Source organism: Sciurus vulgaris (assembly GCF_902686455.1).
Source record: "Sciurus vulgaris genome assembly, chromosome: 2".
In the NCBI taxonomy this organism is placed as follows: Eukaryota; Metazoa; Chordata; class Mammalia; order Rodentia; family Sciuridae; genus Sciurus; species Sciurus vulgaris.
This window is the reverse complement of record NC_136462.1, coordinates 114,503,002-114,525,991: the sequence shown is the minus strand read 5'-3', so window position 1 is coordinate 114,525,991 and position 22,990 is coordinate 114,503,002. Positions and strand designations below refer to the sequence as shown.

Sequence of the window (22,990 nt, the reverse complement as noted above, 5' to 3'; positions counted from 1 at the left end):
ACGGTGGCACAAGCCTGTAATTCCAGTGGTTCAGGAGGCCGAGGCAGGAGGATCAGGAGTTCAAAGCCAGCCTCTGCAAAAGCAAGGCGCTAAGCAACTCAGTGAGACCCTGTCTCCTACAAAATAGGGCTGGGGATGTGGTTCAGTGGTTGAGTGCTCCTGAGTTCATTCCCTGGTACCCAAAAACAAAAGAACAACAACAACAACAACAAAAAATCAAAGAAAATTTCCAGATTGGGGCTTTAAGTACTTTTTGGTTCAAGAAGGAAGGATATGGAGAGGATGCTGTCCAATTTTATTCCAGCATGCTTTGGAACTTAAAAACAGGTACCTGAAGGAGTTACAGACCCAGGTTTCCTAGGAGCTCAGATGTGCTTACTGGCTCAGTGTCCTCTAAGACAAGCTCAGCACTCCACGTGGCTTGAGATACCCATACAGCTGGGCGAATGTTCGTTAATTTCCCCGCTCTTATCAGTGGGAAATGTGCTCACTGCTCCCTCCCTGTATCTTTGTGTCCCCCTGTCAAGGATAATAGTCCTTGGCTCTATTTAAAATCATCCTCATGGAAGTACTGAGTTAAGGCAGAAATCATTAGGAAAGGAAGGAACTGTTGTACCTTGTCTGGATCTTTTTGAGTTCTGTGAAACTGATGCTCTGAAAGCCCCAAGGAGCTGGCTGGCAGCTGGGGCTGCTGTTACAGACTGGCAGGAAGAAGTAGTCTGGCAAAAACATTTTACTGCTAACATACTGGGTACAGAGACCTCATCCCAAGGCATCTTGTGTTTAAACTACCCTCAGTGTCTCCCTTCATTGGGACGTAGACTCCCTAAGGCCTGGGATTTATGTGCACTTCAGGAACACTTGTGATGCCACCACCTAGCATGGCACTTGGCATAGTACTCTATATGATGAATAAGTGAGGGAAAATATGGGTGAAAGTGAATGCAACTAATGTATGTGAAGAATATTGGAGAAAGGAATTTATAATATGTAGGGCCACTGGTTTCAATCTAATTTAATTAAAATTTTTATTTTGATAGTTGGGGAAATGAAACTAAAGGATAGATAAGAAACTTATCCAAGATCATATATCAGAATCAAGGATAAGAATCCTGGCACATGCCTGTAATCCCAGCAACTTGGGAGGCTGAGGCAGGAGGATAGAGTTCAAGGTCAACCTCAGCAAAAGCAAGGTGCTAAGCAACTCAGTTGAGACCCTGTCTCTAAATAAGGCTGGGGACATGGCTCAGTGGTTGAGTGCCCCTGAGTTCAGTAGTCCCCAGTACCAAACAAACAAAAACAATAAGAATCCTGGCCTCTAGTGAGTTCTCCTGGCTTCTAGTGAGTTCTCCATTAGGAAACAGTTCTAATCCAATCTCCTGCTGTGGATGCTGACACTCTGGAATCCAGTGGCAAGGGGATGCATTTGTGACTTTTTAAGTTAGATAAACATTTATACTGATAGATAACACAATCCATTTTGTAGGCACGGTCCCAATATTACAAATCTTTATAATATGTAGTCAGTGAAGACAGCCATGTAAACTCACCTTGCTCCCGGGTTCATAGTTGTAAGAAAAATGCGTCTCAGTTTGGGTCCCAAGGCAGCTCAGAACCTGGAATCCAGGGAAACAAGCACTCAGGGGTTCCTGGTCTGAGTCCCGGCCCCAATGAATGCACCCAGAAAACCACTCCAGACACAGGAACTCACACAAGAGGTTTTATTAGGCTGCACCAGAGTGTCTGCTCTCAGGTCTGGGAGAGAGACAGAGAAGATGGGGGTGGGGAGCTTCTATTAAGTAGTGGAATTTTACGTGCTAATGATGATGGGGCCAATTGATGATGAGGAAGTTCGTGGGTTAAGGATGGGACCAATGGCTGGCTAGGATTTTTGCAGATTTACGGTCTGGGTTGTAAAATGGTGGAGAGGGGCGGAATAATGGCGACAGGAGAATGGTGAATCTGAGCCAATAGTAATTCTGGTTCCAACTGCATAAAATGAGCATTATTTTACCAACAGATATATTTGTGAAAAATCTATGGCATTTTTGTAACATGAATCATATTTTCAATCCAAATCCCAAAGATCTTTTGGCTTCATTGCTGATCTTAAACTGACAGTGGCTCTTTTTTTTTTTTGAGGGGGGGGGCAGAACTCAGGGGCTCTTAACTACGAGCCACTTCCCCAGCCCTTTAAAAAATTTTTTTCTTTTTCTTTTTCCTTTTTTTAAATTTAGGCGCAAGGGCTCACTCAGTAAGTTGCTTAGGGCCTGCCTTGCTAAATTGCTGAGGCTGACGTTGAATTTGCAATCCTCCTACCTCAGTTTCCCAAGTAGCTGGGATTACAGGCCTGCACCACTGTGCCCTGTTTAGCCCTTTAGCTTTAAGTATCTCTGCCCCCACCCCAGTCTCGCTGTCAAGTAGTTAATGATCTATAAACAAAAGCTGAGATGCCCTGAGGGGGCTCTCTATTTAAAGGGGACTTGAATCATTTTATAAGGGAAATACAGTAATCCACTCACTGGTTTATGATTTGTTAGTTAAGATTTTTGAAGTGAGATTCCACCGTTATTTTCAGATGGGACAGGTTTTTAAATTACAATAACACTACATTTTCCCTTTGGAAAAAAAACTTTCAAAACTGATAATCTGCATTTGCAGTTTCCATTATATGAAACAATTTTATTTGTGCATTCATAGGTGTACACATTTCAGTTTTTTAAGCTAAAAGTGACCACAGAGGGTAATAATATCAATGTAATGACGTCTACCAGTTAACTGTATTTTTATGATGCAATATGTGGTTTACACCTATTGTCTGGTTTAAATAACACTCCAAGGCAAGATTTCATTGTCTTCATTTTCAAACCGAGGAAACAATGTTGCCAGCAGCCACAGAGCAGGCAGCTGGCCAACCTGGGATTTGAACCTGCACTGACAGGACTTAAAATTCCATGCTTTGACCACAGTTTAAAAGAGCCAGGTGATGCAAGACTCAGAAGTAAATGTAGCTGAAAAGATTTGGCCTCCCTTACATGTTACACAATCAGTAAGGACTCAGAAAACAGCACTTTAGACCCAAACACACTTCATCTAGCACAGAAATCCGTCTGGCTTAAAGAAAAATTTGAGGGGTACATAATGACTCTCAAGTCAAAAGGATGATTTTTCAAAACTTTCACTTGCAGATTTTGATGTAAAATAACAATTTCTACTTATATTGAAAAGTAATTTAAAAATATTTTTTAAATGCTAGTCATCAGCTAAGGAGTTTGGATACCAACAAAAATTCCAAATCTAAGTGAATTATCAAGCCCTAAAATTTGGGGAACCCAAGTAAAGAGTATATGATGATTCTTTGAACTGTTCTTACAACTTTTTTTTGCAAGCCTGGAATTTTATTCAAACTAAAAAGTTTTTGTAAGTTGGGTTTTAATGGAAAGAGCATCTGGTCATAGTTTGGACGGGTCCGAGTAACACCGCTGCTGTGGATAATAGGCACATTAGTCTGAGCCAGCGTTTCAGTGAACCACAACTTGTGGTTCAACTCTTTCTTTTTATTCCTTATTGCTATTTCTAATAAAGCAAGATGTGAAAGCTAACTACATGCTCTATTAATTATATGAAGGTGAACTTGAGTCATATTTGTTACTGAAGATGATTAATAATTACCAGTTCTGCACACGTTTCTGGTGCATTTCAGTAAGTAAACAGGGTACATTGTTGGGTAGTAATTGATTAATTAGTACATTCATCCTACACAGCTCAGTGGTCTAAGGATGCTGAGTTTGAGATATTGCTCATAATTATTACAAGAAACAAATCTGTTCCATTTCCCAGTTTATTCTTCTGTACACGAAGTTTTTTTGTTTTTTTTTTCCAAATCGAATGCTTAATGGTTCAAAACCTTATAGGTTTTATTCAGATAAATCAACTCATGAAAAATTGCTAGTCATAATCTCAGAATCTTGTTTTTGTGTGAACTAGGGTGAAAACTTTACAAGGCTAATTTTAACATTCGATCTTGCTGTTAAACTGGATCAAATACTGTAAATATAGGGCACTTCCCCGCCATGCAGGAAATGCTCATTGAGCACCTATGCGCAACAGGGGCACTGGAATCTCATTTGCTTCCCAACCACATCAAATAAGCTCAGGATTGCAAGTGTCATCAGGTTGGCACTTTGCAGCACCAGACAAATATACTGTGTAATCTTCAGAGAAGTAGAACAGCATGTACTGGTCGCCATTTTAACTCTGTAGTAATTTAGGAATTTTTTTCCTTCTAATTTATTACGCCAGCATGTAGTTGGGAGGTGGTGCAGTTGAGAGCTGTGGACAGGGAATCAGGAGTCCTGGGTTCTTATCTATATTCTTTCTTAAAGAAGCTGTGAGCACATCATGTCCCCCCTTCCCCAAGCATGGATCACTTGTCTATAAAATGAAGGCTTCTACCAGAGATGGTGGGGTACAGGCTTCAGAGACAGATAAACCTAGCTTTTAGGCTGGTCTCCCTATTCCCAGTTTAACTATTTTCGGGAAATTATATAACCTCTCTGAGTTTCTGCTTTGCTTCCTTGAGTTTACTGCAAAGATCAAATGAAATGTGAAATTTTTTTTTTTTTTTTTGCGGTGCTGGAGATTGAACCCAGGGCTTTGTGCTTGCAAGGCAGGCACTCTACCAACTGAGCTATCTCCCCAGCCCTTAAAAATATTTTTGAAGCTACCAAGTACCATGTGGATATAAGGCATTACTAATATTCTTGATAACTTCCTTAACTAGTTGACATTAACACGTGCATTTGATGGATGTGTCAAAATGCCCACATACTGGTCTGATACAAGGGGGTTGTTTTTTAACATTCTTTGTGCTATTATTAAAATTTGATTGGGGAAGAATTTATGATATGACTTCATAATTTAATACTAAGTGAAAAACACAGTCTGCAAAACAATAGGCATGGTATGATCCTATAATAATTTATACATAAAACAAAAGTCTAGCCTGTGATCCCAGCCACTAGGGAGACTGAGGCAGGAGGATGTAAGTTCGAGGCAGCCTGGACAACCTAGCACAGCCCTGTCTCAAAATTTAAGAAGGGATGGGGATATAGCTCAGCTGGTAGAGTGCTTGCCTGTTGAGCACAAGGCCCTGGGTTCAATCCCCAGCACTGGAAAAAAAAAAAAAAAAAAAAAAAAAAAAGACTGGAGATGCAGTTCTGTGATAAAGTGCTGTTGGGTCCAATCCTCGGCACTAGAAAACAAAAGCAAAAGTATATATGATAGGAACTCAACATATATTTCATAGAAGAACACAGGCCATATAAGTGGAACTCTTGCTACTGATAGGTAATGTTCTAGAAGATATGTATATTTGTGTGTCTACATGTTTATCTATATAGGTATCTATTATTCATAGGTATATGGATATCTGTGTATCCATAGCAACACATATATATGTGTGTATATGTGTGTATATATATCTTTAAATTTGCAATCTATTAGGTGAGACAGACAATAATAATCAAATCTATTGTCTAACATTATGCGCTCTCTCCTATCGTCAAGCGCTTTGAAGCAGAATGAGGGAACAGAGTAATGGTGGTGCAACTTTAGGGGGGTGGTCAGGAAGGGACCTCTAGTCTGGTGACAGCTGAGCAGAGACCTGAGTGCAGCAGGGAGTGAGCCCAGTGAGGTACTGAAGAAAGAAGGTGCCAGGTGCAGGAGTGGCAAATGCAGAGGCCCGAGGCAGGAATCATATCCCATATACTCTGGGACCGTGACAATGGCTATCCCTGGTAGAGTAAAAGTTGGTGTCTTAAAAATTTCTGCCCTACTCTTTCCCGTTTTTTAGGTTTTGTTTTTATTTTTTGAAGAAGTTATGTGACCTTCTTTGTATTTTATACATAAGTTTCTATAATCAGGAAATTTTAATAAGTTTACCAAGTAATTTCATGAAAAATGTTCATTAGTAGTTTTAAAAGCTTATATCATTTCTATGTTTTTGTTTTCCTGCTTTTAGAGCCAAGAACTTCTTCTGAGCTAGTAGGGAGAACAAAGGGAGGAGAGATTTCTACCTTGGTAGTGAAGCTCAAAGAACTGTTCTGGGCAGAGCTTGCACTCACAGCAATCAGTGTGGTCCAGGTGGGGGTATCTGGAATCATTCTCTTTGGGCTCCTTGCTCAAACCTTGCTCCATGGATGTCAGAACAATTCCCTACTGTAGATATGGCCCAGGAAACACAGTGGCATGTTAGGATGTCATCAGAAGATGGGATTAAAGGTGCCAGGCAAGCTAGTTTGACCAACTGTATTCGTATGGTTTATGCATGCAGCTCACCAGGGGTTACATCTGCTGCATAGCAAAGTGGGGTATTGCACATATATCCTCCATCTCTTTTCATGCATCTTCATAGACATAAAGTGAAGAAAAGCTCAGAGGCAGCACCCCAGCTATTTATCCTATTCCTGCATAGCAGACATTAAAAAGAGATATGCTATAGTTTATATAGGAGCAAAACAGTCCAGCTAAAGCTTTTTATTTTTTATTTTTTGTACTAGGGGTTGAACCAGGGCCTGGTGCACGCTACTGAGGTACATCACATATTTTATTTTATTTTGAAACAGGGTCTTACTAAATTGCCCAGTCTGGCATTGAACTTGCGTTTCTCCTGCTTCAGTCTTCCAAATAGCTGGGAGTATAGGTGTGTGTCACCATGGCTGGCTACCAGCTGAAACTTTTTTTTTTAATTGATGCTTTATAATAATACCTAATTGTAAAAGCACACACTATAACAGCATAATTTGACCAATTTTGCTCCCTACCTCCCCTCCCCTTCCCTCCTCTGTCCCCCTCGGTCCCCTTCCTCTTCTCTACTGGTCTAGTTGAAGCTTTTTGTTCTAATTTCTAGTCCATCTAATTGTACCAAAATCTACTAGTAAAGAAGGTATGTATTACATCAGTTTAGATAAAAATGCCTTTAAAGTAACATCTCCATTACTTGAGTTGATGAACGATAACTAAGAACTCAGTGCAGGAGAGTGAAAGCCAAAAAAATGAAAGACACGATCCCTTTGTAAAGGATGTGTTTGACTTTAGTCAAAAGGTTTCCTTCCAAGAGAAAAATGTTTGCTCAGCATGGAACTATTTAAAACTGAAAATATGGTTTAAATTTTATTTTAAATTTATTTTTTATTGGTGTATTAAAATATACACAATAGTGGGATACATCTTGCCACATTTGTACATGCAAATAACATAGTGTGATCAATCTCATTCCCTAGTATCTTCCCTTTCCCTTGCCTCCTCCTTCTCCCTGATCCACTCTCTCTACTCTATTTATGGCCCTTCTATTATTATTATTTTAATTAGTGTATTATAACTACATATATAAGCAGGCTGATAAAAAAAATTTAACTATTTAAAATCACAGCCCCTTTAGGTAGTAGATAGGATTTAAGAAGCTGTATAAAGTTGCAAAATAGCTTCAAAATATTTCTACCCATTGTTTCCAATAAGTGGAAGAAGAATCAGAAGAAACCACCTCCTCTGCGACATGTAAAAATTTGCCCTTTTGATACTTTGATGATGGTGGCATAGAATCACAGAACACAGAGCTGGAAGGAAGCTTAAATATCAGTTCCACTTCCTCACTTTATGTACCAGAGAGAAGAAATTATTTGTCCTGAGCCATAAAGTAGAAATTATTTGTCCATTAACTAAAGAACTGGAAGTAAAACCCATTAAGACATTCAAGTCTAGAAGCCACTTGGATTACAGGTGTTTAACACTGTGCCCAGTGCATTATGTCTTAATAACTGCTCAATACTGTTTCTATAACACTTTTAATATTGTTCCTGGGTTTTCAAGATGGCGGCCTAGAGGGTGGCTGCGTTTCATGTTGCTCCAGGACTCAGGATTCAAAAGAGGAGAAATTGAGAGACTTGGAACCAACTCAAAGCAGCCGGGTGAGTCTCTCCCATTGGGGAGGTGTCCCGAATGGGACGGTGGTCCCAGAACGCAGGGAACTTTGTGAAGTAGAGCTGCCGGCGAGACGCCCCTCCCCCTGCTGGAGCAGTGAACTCGGACAACTGGGAGCATCGGAGAGGAGGCCGCTCAGCACAACGCTGGGACTCGAAGCCACCACTGGGGCTCCGGAGGCTGCCTAGGGGAGGAGCGGCGAGGAGAGCTGTGTGGACTCAGGACACCGGGGCCTGCCCTGAGGAGGAGGAGGAGGAGCGTGGCCGCTTGGATTCGGAGTGACTGCACCAGAGCTACAGGCGGTTGCCAGAGGAGGGGCTGCATGGCGAGCTGTTTGGACTCAGACCACTTCTGAACACTGGGGCCTGCCCGGAGGACTAGGAGGAGGAGGAGGAGGAGCGCGGCGGGTCGTTTGGACTCGCAGTGACTGCATTGGAGCTCCAGGCGGCTGCTCAGAGGAGAAGGCGAGTGGTGAGTTGTTTGGACTTAAAGTGACAGCTCCTGAACACAGGGGGGCTGCCTGGAGGAGAAGCGTGGTGGGTCGCTTGGTCTTGAGTGGCCGCACCAGAGCTCCGGGCGGCTGCCCAGAGGACGCATGCAGCGGGTCATGTGGATTCAGAGCCACTCAGAGTGACTGCTCCTGAACACCCGGGGGGTTACCTGGAGGAGGAGGAGGAACGGGGAGGGTCACTTCGACTCGGAGTGATTGATTGCCCCGGGCTACGGGTGGTCAGTGGGAGGAGGAGGCACGCAGTGAGTTGCTTGGACTCCTAGTGACCACACCGGAATACTGGGCGGCTGTCTGGAGGAAGAGGTGTGTGGCGGGTCTCTGGGACGCAGAGCGATTGTACGGGCCCCAGGTGGCTGCTCAGAGGAGGGGCTGCATAGCCAGGCGATTAGGTGCAGAGCAGGGTCCCAGGATCTAGGAGGCTTCTGGGTGGAAGAGCCGCACAGAGACAGGCTTAGGGGCGGAGCGAAGGTTCCAGGCCTGCGGGCAGATTCTCTGAGGAGGGGCAGCCTAAGGAGATTCATCTGCGAAGGGTGAGGCTCCCAGGCCCAGGAGGTAGGGCCGGGCCCCTGGGAACTTTGTAGAGGAAGGCAGCCCAGCCCAGGCAGTAGCTGTAAATTGAGGGAACCTCTAGGAGGGAACTGACCAATGAGACCTCCCCACCGGGTGAGTCTTCCCTGCCAGGTGAGGTTTCCCCACAAGGACGGTAAAACCAGAGACACAGGCCCAAGAAGGCCTTGCCTCAGCCCGCAGCCTAGTTCCCCTTTGGATGACCATTGGTCAACAAGTGGAGGCACCTCTGCCCACTAGCAGGGAATATACCCCACCTGAAGGCCACCACTCCTAGAGAGGCAGATTCCTTGTGGAGCACCGCATTATCAACTTCCTCCAAGACTTCAGCCTACTGAAGGCTAAGAGGGGATATATATAGAAATCTTCAGGGACATTGTAAGTCAATAAAGGAAATCTGCAATATCTCAGCGGTCCACTGATACCTGAACAATATGAGAAAACAAGGAAAGAAAATGCTGCAAACAAATCTAGATGTTACATCAATAAAACCCAATGACAGCATGGCAGAAGAAATGACAGAAAAGGAGTTCAGATTGTACATAATTAAAATGATCAGAGAAGCAAACGATGAGATGAAAGAGCAAATGCAGGCATTGAATGATCGTACCAATCGACAGTTAAAAGAGCAAATACAGGAAGCAAAAGATCATTTCAATAAAGAGTTAGAGATATTGAAAAAAAACCAAACAGAAATCCTTGACATGAAGGAAACAATAAACCAAATTAAGAACTCCATAGAAAGCATATCCAATAGGATAGAACACCTGGAAGACAGAACCTCAGACATTGAAGACAAAATATTTAACCTTGAAAACAAAGTTGAACAAACAGAGAAGATGGTAAGAAATCATGAACAGAATCTACAAGAACTATGGGATATCATGAAAAGGCCAAATTTAAGAATTATTGGGATTGAGGAAGGCTTAGAGAAACAAACCAAAGGAATGAACAATCTATTCAATGAAATAATATCAGAAAATTTCCCAAATCTGAAGAATGAAATGGAAAACCAAGTTCAAGAGGCTTATAGGACTCCAAATACACAAAATTACAACAGACCCACACCAAGGCACATTATAATGAAAATGCCTAACATACAAAATAAAGACAGAATTTTAAAGACTGTGAGAGAAAAGAACCAAATTACATTCAGGGGGAAACCAATACGGATATCAGCAGATTTTTCAATCCAGACCCTAAAAGCTAGAAGGGCCTGGAACAACATTTACCAAGCCCTGAAAGAAAATGGATGCCTACCAAGAATCTTATACCCAGCAAAACTTACCTTCAAATTTGACGATGAAATAAAATCCTTCCATGATAAACAAAAGCTAAAAGAATTTACAAAAAGAAAGCCAGCATTACAGAACATTCTCAGCAAAATATTCCATGAGGAAGAGATGAAAAACAAAGAAGCAAATCAGCAAAGGGAGGAATTATCCTAAAGGAATTGTCAAATAAAGGAAGAGCCAAGTTGTGTCAAACTGATATGAACATCGACGCAAAAATTCTCAACAAAATTTTAGCAAATCGCATACAAAAACATATTAAAAAGATAGTGCACCATGATCAAGTGGGTTTCATCTCAGGGATGCAAGGTTGGTTCAACATCAGGAAATCAATAAATGTGATTCACCATATCAATAGACTTAAAGTCAAGAATCACATGATTATTTCAATAGATGCAGAAAAAGCATTTGATAAAATACAGCACCCCTTCATGCTCAAAACACTAGAAAAAATAGGGATAGTGGGAACATTCCTTAACATTGTAAAGGCCATCTATGCTAAGCCCATGGCTAATATCATTCTAAATGGTGAAAAACTGAAAGCATTCCCCCTAAAAACTGGAACAAGGCAGGGATGCCCTCTTTCACCACTTCTATTCAACATCGTTCTTGAGACTCTAGCCAGAGCAATTAGACAAACCAAAGAAATTAAAGGGATACGAATTGGAAAAGAAGAACTCAAACTATCCCTGTTCGCTGATGACATGATTATATACTTAGAGGAACCTGGAAATTCCACCAGAAAACTCTTAGAACTCATAAGTGAATTCAGTAAAGTAACAGGTTACAAGATCAATGCTCATAAATCCAATGCACTTTTATACGTAAGTGATGAATCTTCAGAAAGAGAAATTAGGAAAACTACCCCATTCACAATAGCATCGAAAAAAATAAAATACTTGGGAATCAATCTCACAAAAGAGGTGAAAGACCTCTACAATGAGAACTATACAACACTAAAGAAAGAAATTAAAGAACACCTTAGAAGATGGAAAGATCTTCCATGTTCTTGGATAGGAAGAATTAATATTGTCAAAATGGCCATACTACCTAAAGTGCTATACAAATTCAATGCAATTCCAATTAAAATCCCAATGACATACCTTACAGAAATAGAGCAAGCAATTATGAAATTCATCTGGAAGAATAAGAAACCCAGAATAGCTAAAGCAATCCTTAGCAGGAAGAGTGAAACAGGGGATATTGCAATACCAGATCTTCAACTCCACTACAAAGCTATAGTAACAAAAACAGCATGGTATTGGTACCAAAATAGAAAGGTAGATCAATGGTACAGAATAGAGGGCACGGACTCAAACCTAAATAAATACAATTTTCTCATACTAGACAAAGGGGCCAAAAATATGCAATGGAGAAAAGATAGCCTCTTCAACAAATGGTGCTGGGAGAATTGGAAATCCATATGCAACAGAATGAAACTAAACCCATATCTCTCACCATGCAAGAAACTAAACTCAAAATGGATTAAGGATCTCGGAATCAGACCAGAGACCCTGCAGATTATAGAAGAAAAAGTAGGTCCAGATCTTCAACATGTCGGCTTAGGACCAGACTTCCTTAACAGGACTCCCATAGCACAAGAAATAAAAGCAAGAATCAATAACTGGGATAGATTCAAACTAAAAAGCTTTCTCTCAGCAAAGGAAACTATCAGCAATGCGAAGAAAGAGCCTACAGAGTGGGAGAATATCTTTGCCAATCATACTTCAGATAGAGCACTAATCTCCAGAATCTATAAAGAACTCAAAAAACTCTACTCCAAGAATTCAAATAATCCAGTTGACAAATGGGCTAAGGAAATGAATAGACACTTCACAGAAGATCTACAAGCAATCAACAAACATATGGAAAAATGTTCAACATCTCTAGTAATAAGAGAAATGCAAATCAAAACCACCCTAAGATTCCATCTCACCCCAATTAGAATGGCGATTATCAAGAATACGAGCAACAACAGGTGTTGGCGAGGATGTGGGGAGAAAGGTACACTCATACATTGCTGGTGGGGCTGCAAATTAGTGCAGCCACTCTGGAAAGCAGTGTGGAGATTCCTTAGAAAACTTGGAATGGACCCTCCATTTGACCCAGCTATCCCACTCCTTGGCCTATACCCAAAGGACTTAAAATCAGCATACTACAGAGATACAGCCACATCAATGTTCATAGCTGCTCAATTCACAATAGCCAGACTGTGGAACCAACCTAGATGCCCTTCAATTGATGAGTGGATAAAGAAACTGTGGTGTATATATATACAATGGAATATTACTCAGCCATAAAGAAAGATAAAATTATGGCATTTGCAGGCAAATGGATGAAACTGGAGAATATCATGCTAAGTGAGATAAGCCAATCTCAAAAAGCCAAAGGAAGAATGATATCGCTAATAAGTGGATGATGACACATAATGGGGGGAGGGAAGGGTTAGTGTTAGGGTTAGAGTTAGGGTTAGGGAGGGGGGCAAGTATGGAGGAAGGAAGCTCTGTATAGAAGGAAAAGAGGGGTGGGAGGGGTGGGGGGAAGGGAAAAAATAACAATGAATCAAACAACATTACTCTATGTAAATTTATGATTACACAAATGGTATGCCTTTACACCATGTACAAACAGAGAAACAACATGTATCCCATTTGTTTACAATAAAAAAAAAAAGACATTCAAGTCTAAAGCAGATGTCATGTATGCCACAGCCATTTAGAAGATCTACAAATGCCACATAACCATTATTCTGTCTTCCAAATATTCGCAGGTGAATGGGGTCATTTACCTATTTATGCATTGTGTTTGCTTGACTAAAGCTGTGGTCTGGTATGAAATCTAGAATAGACTGAGGAGAGCAGACTCAGAATGAAATCAATCCCTATCGTAGGGGGAACGTGCCCTTGCTCTCTGGTGTCATCTTTGGGACCTTGGACCAGGCAGGTGCTGATGATGTTCTCAGGCTGTGACAAAGTTCATTGACATTTCAGATAGCAGAACTTACATTAAAAACATTCATATAGTTTTCTCAACTCCTCCCATCCTGTTAGATTTCGTCTCCTTTGCTCCCTTAATTAAAAACAGATTCATTATGAAATAGAATATACAAAAAGGAGAAAAATCCCCTCATCGAGAAGTAGCCAGTGTTAACATTTTGGACTTCATCCTGACAGTCTTCTGCATCATAGTTTTCATGCTGTTTTACAATATGTTGTTTTACTAGGGACTAAATATTTTCTTCTAGCATATCCTAATATGCTAATACATGTTTAAAAATAGCCTTTTGGGACTGGGGCTGTGGCTCAGTGGTAGAGCGCTTGCCTCGCATCTTTGAGGCACAGGGTTCAATTCTCAGCACCACATACAAATAAAGTCCATCGACAACTAAAAAAATATTTAAAAAATAAAAATATCCTTTTGAGGTAATATCACCTTCAAAAACTGCACACATTCACACAGATTTTCTCCTTGACTAAAGTCCAGTTGGGCTCCTCCAAGCCCTCTTCTCAATCAGGCCTTCGTCTTGGCCTATGAAGACTTAAACACTGACATGTGGTGTGAAGTTGAAGACGGCATCCCTAAGATGACCCCAACTCCCCTTACAGTGCCTGCCCGAGAAAACTCAAGGCTGCTGAGGAACTCACTGTTTATTTTAGCAGATATCTGAAGGTCGAGCCCCTGTTCCCCGCACTGAGGGAAGGCAGGAGGCCGACTTCCTTAAGTGCCAGTTAGCCAGTTAGCACACCAGGTGGGTTTGCCTGCACCAGTCCCTCCTCAACTATCCTTAGCCTCATTCTCCCTTTAAAATGCCCAGTTACCTCTGTGCCATTCAAATTTGAGGTCAACTCACACTAATCTCATACCCCTGTTGCAATAGTATATTACTGAATAAATCCGCTCTTACCACTTTAACTAATGTGTGGCCTTGTTTGTCTTGATACAACTTAAGTTTTAGTGTGTGTGTAACAGTCAAGAAATCATTACACTTCAACGAAGTGACCATTCCTTTTGCCCCTTTGCCATCCTCCCGGCCCTCCTCACCCTACTGTGGGTTCATTTCCTGCTCCCAGGAAACCACTAGCTACAGTTTATATTCCTAGAATGTTAGATAAATGGGTATGCAGTCTTTTCTCTAGGATTTTTCCTTCACGTGATGGTTTTGAGTTTATCCATATTTCATTCTTTCGCATTGTTGAGTAGTAGTCCACTATGTGTGTCCCAGATATTTTTTTGTCCATTCATCTATAGATGGACACTTAGATTGTTTCCAGGTTTTGGCTGAAAGTTGCTAGACATTCAGGTATAAGTCCATCTATGGACATATCCTTCCTTTTCTTTTGGGTAGGTGCCTCCAAGTGGAAAGGCTGCATCCTGTGGTAGGTAGCTGCATAGAAATCTTTAATAGGCAATATGCTATTATTGAACATTTAGACATTTCTAATTTTTCACTTTTGTTGCAATTTTTTTTGGTTGAGAAATGTGATTGTATTCAACTAAAAAATGTGAGTGTGAATGGAAAAGCATTATGAAGGGGACTTGAAAATAGTGTGTTCCTAGATAATTTGAGTTTTTCAATAAATGAAAAGTATTTTGTTTTCTGCTGAGAAGTAAAGTGACATGAATTTTTAAATGAACCAATTTTAAAATTTTAATTTGGAATTTATTTTGCAACCAATGGAAGGTCTGCTGTTTTGTGGTCAAGTTTATGGGACCAGGATTTCCTCATAACTTTCCTTATGAGGCAAATGTACTTGGGTGTGGCCTTATTTCCAGCAGCCATCTGGTAGACTTTATACTAGTGTATTAAATTTAAAAATCTTAAAATGTACCACTTTACTCACCCGCCCCGTGTGTGTCTGTGTGTGTGTGTGTGTGTGTGTGTGTGTGTGTTTGTGTGTATACCCACAAATGTACAATTGCAGAAACAAAACAAAATGATAAATGCTTGGGGGAAAGTCACTATCCAAAGCAAACAAACAAACAAGCAAAACCCTCAGAAAACAAAAACTAAAGCAAAGAACAAACAAAATCCTTGTAAACTATTTTAGGCAATAGATGCCCAAGCTATATTTTTCTGTGCTATGTTTAGGATCTTCTTATAACAAAACAAAAGTTGTTTTTACCAACAGATTTTTAAGCAGCAGGGATATGCTTATTATTTACTGTTTTGGTATCTTTCCCTCATTTACATAAATACCCCAGAAACCAGCAGTTTAAAACTAATAAAAGCCAAGGCCCTCCATCAAGTGCAATAAAGTTTCACAACCATGAGTTAGACTGTTAGAGTGAAAAATAAACCTATATATGTGGTTATGAAGGGTTTATTCTGGAAAGTGTATAATCACATTTCAAAGTTAGAACTTCCATTTGAAGTAGCAATGTAATAATAATACTTAAACATTTATGTAGAATGCTTCATCTTTGAAACACTCTCTCAACATTGGCCAATTAATCTCTACTGCTTCCCTAAGGAGCAGGTATTACTACCAGCCATTTTTCTAGATAGAAAATTGAGGAAGATATGACCAGACCAGAAAGAGGGAGGTTGCAGAGACCTGTTCCTGGCTCTTACTATTCTGTGACTCATTGGGATGTAACTCCTAATAGAATGTATCACATTTCTGTTCCATGTTGATGAGTTCATAAAAAAAAAAGGCAGTGCTATAAATATTAGCTCAATTTGCCTCAAGATGAGATGCTGTCATGACCCTTCTGTGACACATCTTTTGGAAGGAATAGTTTGTCCATTTTATGTTGCTATAACAAAATACCTGAGGCTGGGTTCTTTTTCTTTCTTTTCTATTGTTTTTACAGGGCTGGGAGTTGAACCCAGGGCCTTGTGTATGCTAGACAAATGCTCTACCACTGAGCTGTATCCTCAGCCCAAGGCTGGGTTCTTAATAAAGAAGAGTTATCTGGCTCATGATTCTGGTGGCTGAAAGTCCAAATGACATGGTGCCCGAATCTGGTTAGGACCTCCTTGGCTGGGAAAGGAAATAGCTGCTCTAGCAAACAGGCTCAAGCATGTGGGATGGTCTTTTACCACAATCCACTCTCTCAAGAACTAAACCTGTCCTTCAAAAATTGCTTTCAGGGCTGGGAGATAGCTCAGCTGGTAGAGTGCTCGCCTCGCAAGCACAAGGCCCTGAGTTCGATCCCCAGTACCAAAAAAAAAAAAAAAAAATGGCTTTCATCCTTTCCAAGGGTAATGCCCACCCACATGACCAAATTACCTTTCTCCAGAGCCCTGTCTCTTAAAGATCCACCACATCTCAGGGGCTGGGGAGATAGCTCAGTCGGTAGAGTGCTTGCCTTGTAAGCACAAGGCCCTGGGTTCGATCCCCAGTACCCCCCCCCCCAAAAAAAAAAAGATCCACCACCTCTCTAGACCTGTTATACAAGGCATCCAGCTCTCACATTAACCCTTGGGAACACACACAAACCAGATCCAAACCTTAACAAACTGGATAAGGAAAATACAGAGGAGCCATAGCTAATTTCATTTGCTCTAGCAGTGGGTTGAACCAAGCTTTTTCCAGTGAGAAAAGCAAATGCATCCCTCACCCAATGTCCACCCTCACATTATCTTGGCAACTGAAATTATAGTTTTCCAAATGAGATTTACTATGGTTAGTACATTTTAAGGAATTGAACAAATGTGTCATGCACATTGAAGCCAGAGGAACAGTAAAATAAAACTAATGAACATTTACATTTTTGGAAATATAATTAATGTATGCTTGAGAAATTTTGAAAGATAAACATTTAAATGTTAAAATACTTATTACCTTCCCCACAGGGACAGTGTTGGGAATTAATGAGATAAGAAATGTAAAGTGCTTTGAGCTCTTTAGAAGAAAGGTGCCAGATGAATACAAATGATTATTAACTGTTGAAGCTATCAGATAGGTTACAAACATATTACTTACGATAAAAGATATATTTTTATGCTTGAAAAATGGGATGCTTACAGTTGTTAGGAGGACATAGCTAAAACAACTCCTGCCTGGTTGTTTTGTATCTCGTTGGAAGCCCTTTCCTCGCCTTTCATTTGGGCTTTCTTGCCCACATAGCCATCTCTCCAGACTGTAGGACATGACTTTCCAGCTTCCAAACTGCTGTACCTTCCTGATGTCATTCCCCCACCAATCTTATAGATCCGTCACTACCAGAATTCCACTGACACCATTTTCTCTTATGATTTATTTGATTATATGATTGTGTTGTCTTACGATGCTGCCAATTGCACAGGTTGATTTTATTAGCAGGAGGCATGTGTAAATTAACCTGTTCTTCTATATGTTAAGCACACTAGAATTTGTGACAGATGAGAGAAACCCCATGTGTGGTCTGGAGCAAATGAAACTGAACCTTCTACTTTACAGGACATGCTAGGATTTATGATAAAAGACAGGAATCCCACTTTATTTTCATTTAGCCCAAAGCATGGGATGCGATCAATAAATCTGAATTTCATCGTATGTAAAGTGAAGACAGTAGCAGTACCTACCTGCATGGGTTTGTTGGAAAGATGCAATGAAAGAAAATATCTGAAGCTCCTAGCACAGTACACGGAGCTCCTAGCAAGTATTCAGTAAGTTGTGGATTGTGGAGATTCAGGCAGACAGCACAGTTGTCTGTATTTAATATCAGCATCTAAAAAGTTTTCTTAAAAGTTGATATAAAATGGGTAATATTTATCCAGTAATGCTTTCCTAAATGGTTAGTACAGTTTGCTTCTCTAACCCTTGCAAACACTCATATTGAACAATGAGTCATCTCTCATACAAAGTTTACTTCCCCAAACTTCCCGAAAAATGATACATCATTTTCCAAGAATCCTCTTACAACAAAGATTTCAGTTTCCCATTTACAATAGTAACATCTCAGTCATTCATCTTGACTAAATTATGTTTGGGTTACTTTAGATACTGTGTACATAGAAATAATTTTTTTTAAACTTAATTTAGTTTAACATAGCACAGTAGTATCTTTGTAGCATGTATGTGCTAAAAGATAATGGACTACGCTTCTTTTCAAATGTTCTGTAATTAAAACATTTCACTAATTTAATCTGGTTCTCTGGCTTCTTCCACCTAATTAGTTGGAGTGACTGTTTTATTATACCATTTTTTCGCCTTTTCATTTTGGAGCTGTAGGTGTTGAGGCAGAGAACCTTGCTCCTAGTCCTGTTCTAGTGCGATCTGAACCTGGAGAGAAGGCCTGAATTTGGAGACATTCTGCCGTGTATGGTAATGATATATGCACAGGAGGCGAGTGGCATTGTTTGAGAAACCAATCATGTGAGGACAAAAACGGTACCAGAGAGCCGGCTCCTTTTACTATTGCCAGCAGCTTGAGGCTCCGGAGTGCTAATCAAAACCCACATACAAAACTTCCCTGATGGATTTAACAGTTTTGTACTGGTAAGCCGGGGTTTTCGCCACGTGAATGATCCACTGCTGGGCTGAACAAAACGGAGACAGTTTTCTTTTAAAGTCTAGAGCAGATGAGAGCCATAAGGAGACAGAGGGTTTCATTTACTCTCAGGACACGATTGTGCCAGTGAACTAATGAGTCTCTTGGACCTTATGTTGCTCTGGCTTCAACAGAGGCGCGACTCTAATGGGCATGTAGGACTTCCTATCCGTCAAGTGTCTGGACAATAGACCCCTCGTATGGATTAGAGATCTGGCAAGAAAAAGAGGTCATCGTTGTACCTAACACAGGCAGGAAACCTGGCTAATTAATATATTTCCAACTATGTCAAAACAAAAGCAGACACACTGAGAAATGTTAATTTTCTCACAGAAACTCATAGCCTGTGGCAAAAGGGATTTAAAAATTATTGACATTCCATAGGTTAAAAAAATATATATTTATGTCCCCAACACACTCAAGTATTTTTAGAAAGGCCTTTCTTTAACCCCACATGTGATTCTGGTGTTGCACCTTGCCTATTTCACCCTTCAGTAAAGCTGACTGATGTAGAGATATTTGGGTGCATTTAGGAAGCCAATGCTGAGAGTTCAGGTCAGCCCTGAAAGACTTTAACAATTGGCCTTGGAAGGCGCTGCTCAAGTCAGCCAGTGAGAATCGCAGGGCTGTAGTAAAGGGAGAACTAGAGAACACCAATGTTTACTCAAGCTAGAGGGCTCCCGGTACACCGCATCTTAAACCAAGAGCTGATGCTGCCACCTAGATACTTTCTCACGCTCTGGCGAACCAGACGTGGGCCTTTGCTAACTCTTCAAATGGCAATAACAACAAACAATAGGGCTCCGTGCAATGAAAATACAGTGAATGATAAAGCATCGTTTAAAAAATTCATATTATTTACTTGGAAAAAAAAAAGACTTTTTTTTTTTTTTTTCCGGAAGAGCAATGACTATGCCTTTATTCAACATTTGAAATGCAGAAGATACATTACTCTTAAAAATCGGAGAAAACTTTATAAAACATAACACAGGAGAAGTGTACCATCCTGAAGCTTGCAGAGAAGTAGATGAAGGACCAATAAGACTTTCACTTTTTTCTTTTGTAAGATTATTTTTTTCTCTAGTTCGGGAAGAGGAAGGAATTGTTTTTGACACTCTCAAGTGAGACCACCAATGAGTTTGGGTTTTATAGGGTGAGATAATATCACTTAATAAACACAGTTTTGAAAAGAATGTTACATTATAATCTGTTCTGATTTGTCTCTTAGAAAACGAAACAAACTCATGTCCTCGGCTTTTATTCCTATTGAAAAGAAATACTGCCCTTTCCTGCTCCAGACTGGGATCCAAAATCTTAATGTGTCTCGGGATCACTTATCAGGCTTGGAGGGGTCCTGACTGTCTTTGGACAGCTGCTCTTCAAATCTGATTTTGTTTTCTTCTGTTACTCCTAGAATACTTTCAATATCATCAATGGTGGTCTGTAAATAATAAAAACAATATTCATTACCTGAAGACCTCTTAACAACACCCATCCCTCAAGCATTTGTTGCTTTTTGGAGTTAAGGATGGTTTAGATTAGTTCTGCTCAAAGTGGTTGCTCTGACTGGCATCCATCTATGGATTACTTGCTACCAGACTTGCTGAAATTGAGAAAAAATTTGAGAATAAGAATTTGGAAACCTTCCTAGAAATATGTATGTCTATTAAATCTAATAATGAAAACTTTATAGTCTACTCTGATTAGTCTCTAAGCAAACACAAACTCAGTACTCCCAGGTATGTACTTAGGAGTGGTGTTGCTGGATCATAAAGTAATTTCACATTTTTTTTATAGCTTTAATTTTTTCACTTCATTTTTTTCTGGTAATTCAATTTGGCTGTATTTTACATAAGTATGTTGACACATGATAGGTCAGAAACAAAACAATACAGATAAGTTCTTTCTTTTGTAATTTTATTTTATTCATTTATTTTTTTATGTGGTGCAGAGGATCAAACCTAGTGCCTCACACATGCTAGGCAAGCGCTCTACCACTGAGCCACAACCCAGCCCACAAATAAGTTCTTCACTACAGATAATTTGAGAAGTATTGGTCTGGTCACCCTAAAAAGAGGGCCAGCAAGCTGAGGGGAAAACTTATTTCCATTGGTCTTTGGGGAGTAAAACAACACCTTCCCATTTTAGTTAATTAATTAATTAACTTTGGGTTTCTGTGGTGTCAGAGTTGGGGAGATGGTGTTGCCAGGGGTTGAGAGAGCCCAGGGAATCACACATGCTAGGCAAGGGCTCTACTACTGAGCCATATCCCCAGGCCTTTATTTTTTACTGAGGTACCATAAAATTCACCTTTACAAAGTGTATAATTCAGTGGTATTTGGTATATTCATAGCCAGCCATCCCTGCTGTGCAATTTTTGAACATTCTCACCACCCCAAATAGAAACCCTGTACCCATTAGCATTTCATTTTCCATTTTCCACCTTTCCCCCAGCTTCTGGCAAACACTAACCTACTTCCTGTCTCCATGGATTTGTTTACGTTGCATGCTTCATATACTTGAAATCATACAGTATTTGTCCTGTTATGACCAATTTCTTTCACTTACCATGTTTTTAGTGTTGATCCATGTTGCACAACAGATCATTGTACTTCATTCCTTTTTTATGGCTGAATAATACTCTGTTGCATGAATATTAACCATATACTATAAAGGAATTCACCTATTTCCCTGTCAAAGATTTGGATGGTTTGTACTTTTTGGCTATTAAGAATCATGCTTCAATGAACATTAATGTACATGTTTTGTGTGAATATGTATTTTTGATACTTGCAGGTGTGTACTTAGACGTAGAATTGCTAGATCATGTGGTAATTTTACTTTTTTTTTTTTTTTTGTACCAGGGATTGAACCCAGAAGCACACTGAGCCACATCCACAGTCTTTTAAAATTTTTTATTTTGAAATAGCTTCTTGCTAAGTTGCTTAGGGCCTTGCTAAATTGCTGAGACTGGCTTTGAACTAAGGATCCTCCTGCCTCAGCCTTCCGAGCTGCTAGGATTATAGGTGTGTGCTACTGTGCCCGGCTGCATTTAACTTTTTGAGGAACTACCAAACTTGACATAACTGTGACACCATTTTACATTCTTACTAGCAACGTATGAGTATTTCAGTTTCCATTTTCTCCATATGCTTACCAACAGTTGTTATTTGTCTTTTTAAATTAAAGCTATGTTGGTGCAAATGGTATCTCATTTTGGTTTTGATTTGCATTTACCTAATGACTTATGATGTTGAGCATTTATTCATATACTTAGCCATTCGTATATGTTCTTTGAAGAAACGTCTGTCTTTTGCTCACTTTTTAACTAGGTATTCTCTGTATTCTTAAGGCATAAGAGTACATTACATACTGTGGACACTAGACCCTTATGATTTACAAATATTTCATCTCAATGTGTAGGTGGTCTTTGAAGCACAGAAGCTTTTAATTTTGATGAAATCCAATTTATCTATATATACTTGGGTTGCTTATGCTTTAGGCATCTTATCTAAGAAACCATTGCTAATCCAAGATCATGACAATTTACACCATTGTTTTCTTCTAAGTGTTCCATAGTTTTAGCTCTTTCACTCAGGTCTTCGATCCATTTTGACTTATTTTTTGTATGTGGTGTCAGGCAGAGGTCCAGCTTCAATATTTGGATTTGAATATCCATTTGTTCCACTACCTTCTATTAAAAAGGCATTCTTTCCCCTGTTGAACTGTTTGGGTACCCTTTTGAAAATCAATTAATCATAATGCATGGGTTTATTTTTGGTCTTCTCTCAATTCTATTCTGTTGATATATATGCCTATTCCTATGCCAGTAGTACACTGTCTTGATTGTTGGAGCTTTGTAGTAAGTTTTGAAATTGAGAAATGCGAGTTCTCCAACTTTTTTTTTTTCCAAGTTATTTTGACTATTTTGAGTCCCTTGCCTTTTCACACATTTTAGGAGCATCTTGTCAATTTCTACTAAAAAGTCAGGTGGAATTTTGATAGAAATTGCTTTAAATCTATAGATCAACTTGGGGAATATTGCAATCCTAGAAATATTTGACTTCTACAAGCGTAGACTGTCCTTCCACTTTTTGGGGTATTCTTTAATTTCACCAATGTTTAGAAGTTTTCAGTGGATCAATATTATACTTCTGTTAAA

General features: G+C 39.9%; 1 protein-coding gene across 5 annotated transcripts in view; it reads right to left on the bottom strand.

Moving 5' to 3' along the window:
* Positions 1–19,750: 19,750 nt before the first annotated feature.
* IQCH (IQ motif containing H) overlaps positions 19,751–22,990 on the bottom strand; it is a 198,932-nt gene continuing 195,692 nt past the window's right edge. For all 5 annotated transcript variants that reach the window (XM_079129578.1, XM_079129580.1, XM_079129581.1 and 2 more), the window contains one exon: positions 19,751–20,269. In XM_079129578.1, the coding sequence (XP_078985704.1) occupies positions 20,159–20,269 (111 nt within the window). In that variant the 3' untranslated portion in view covers positions 19,751–20,158. The remainder of the gene's footprint in view (positions 20,270–22,990) is intronic.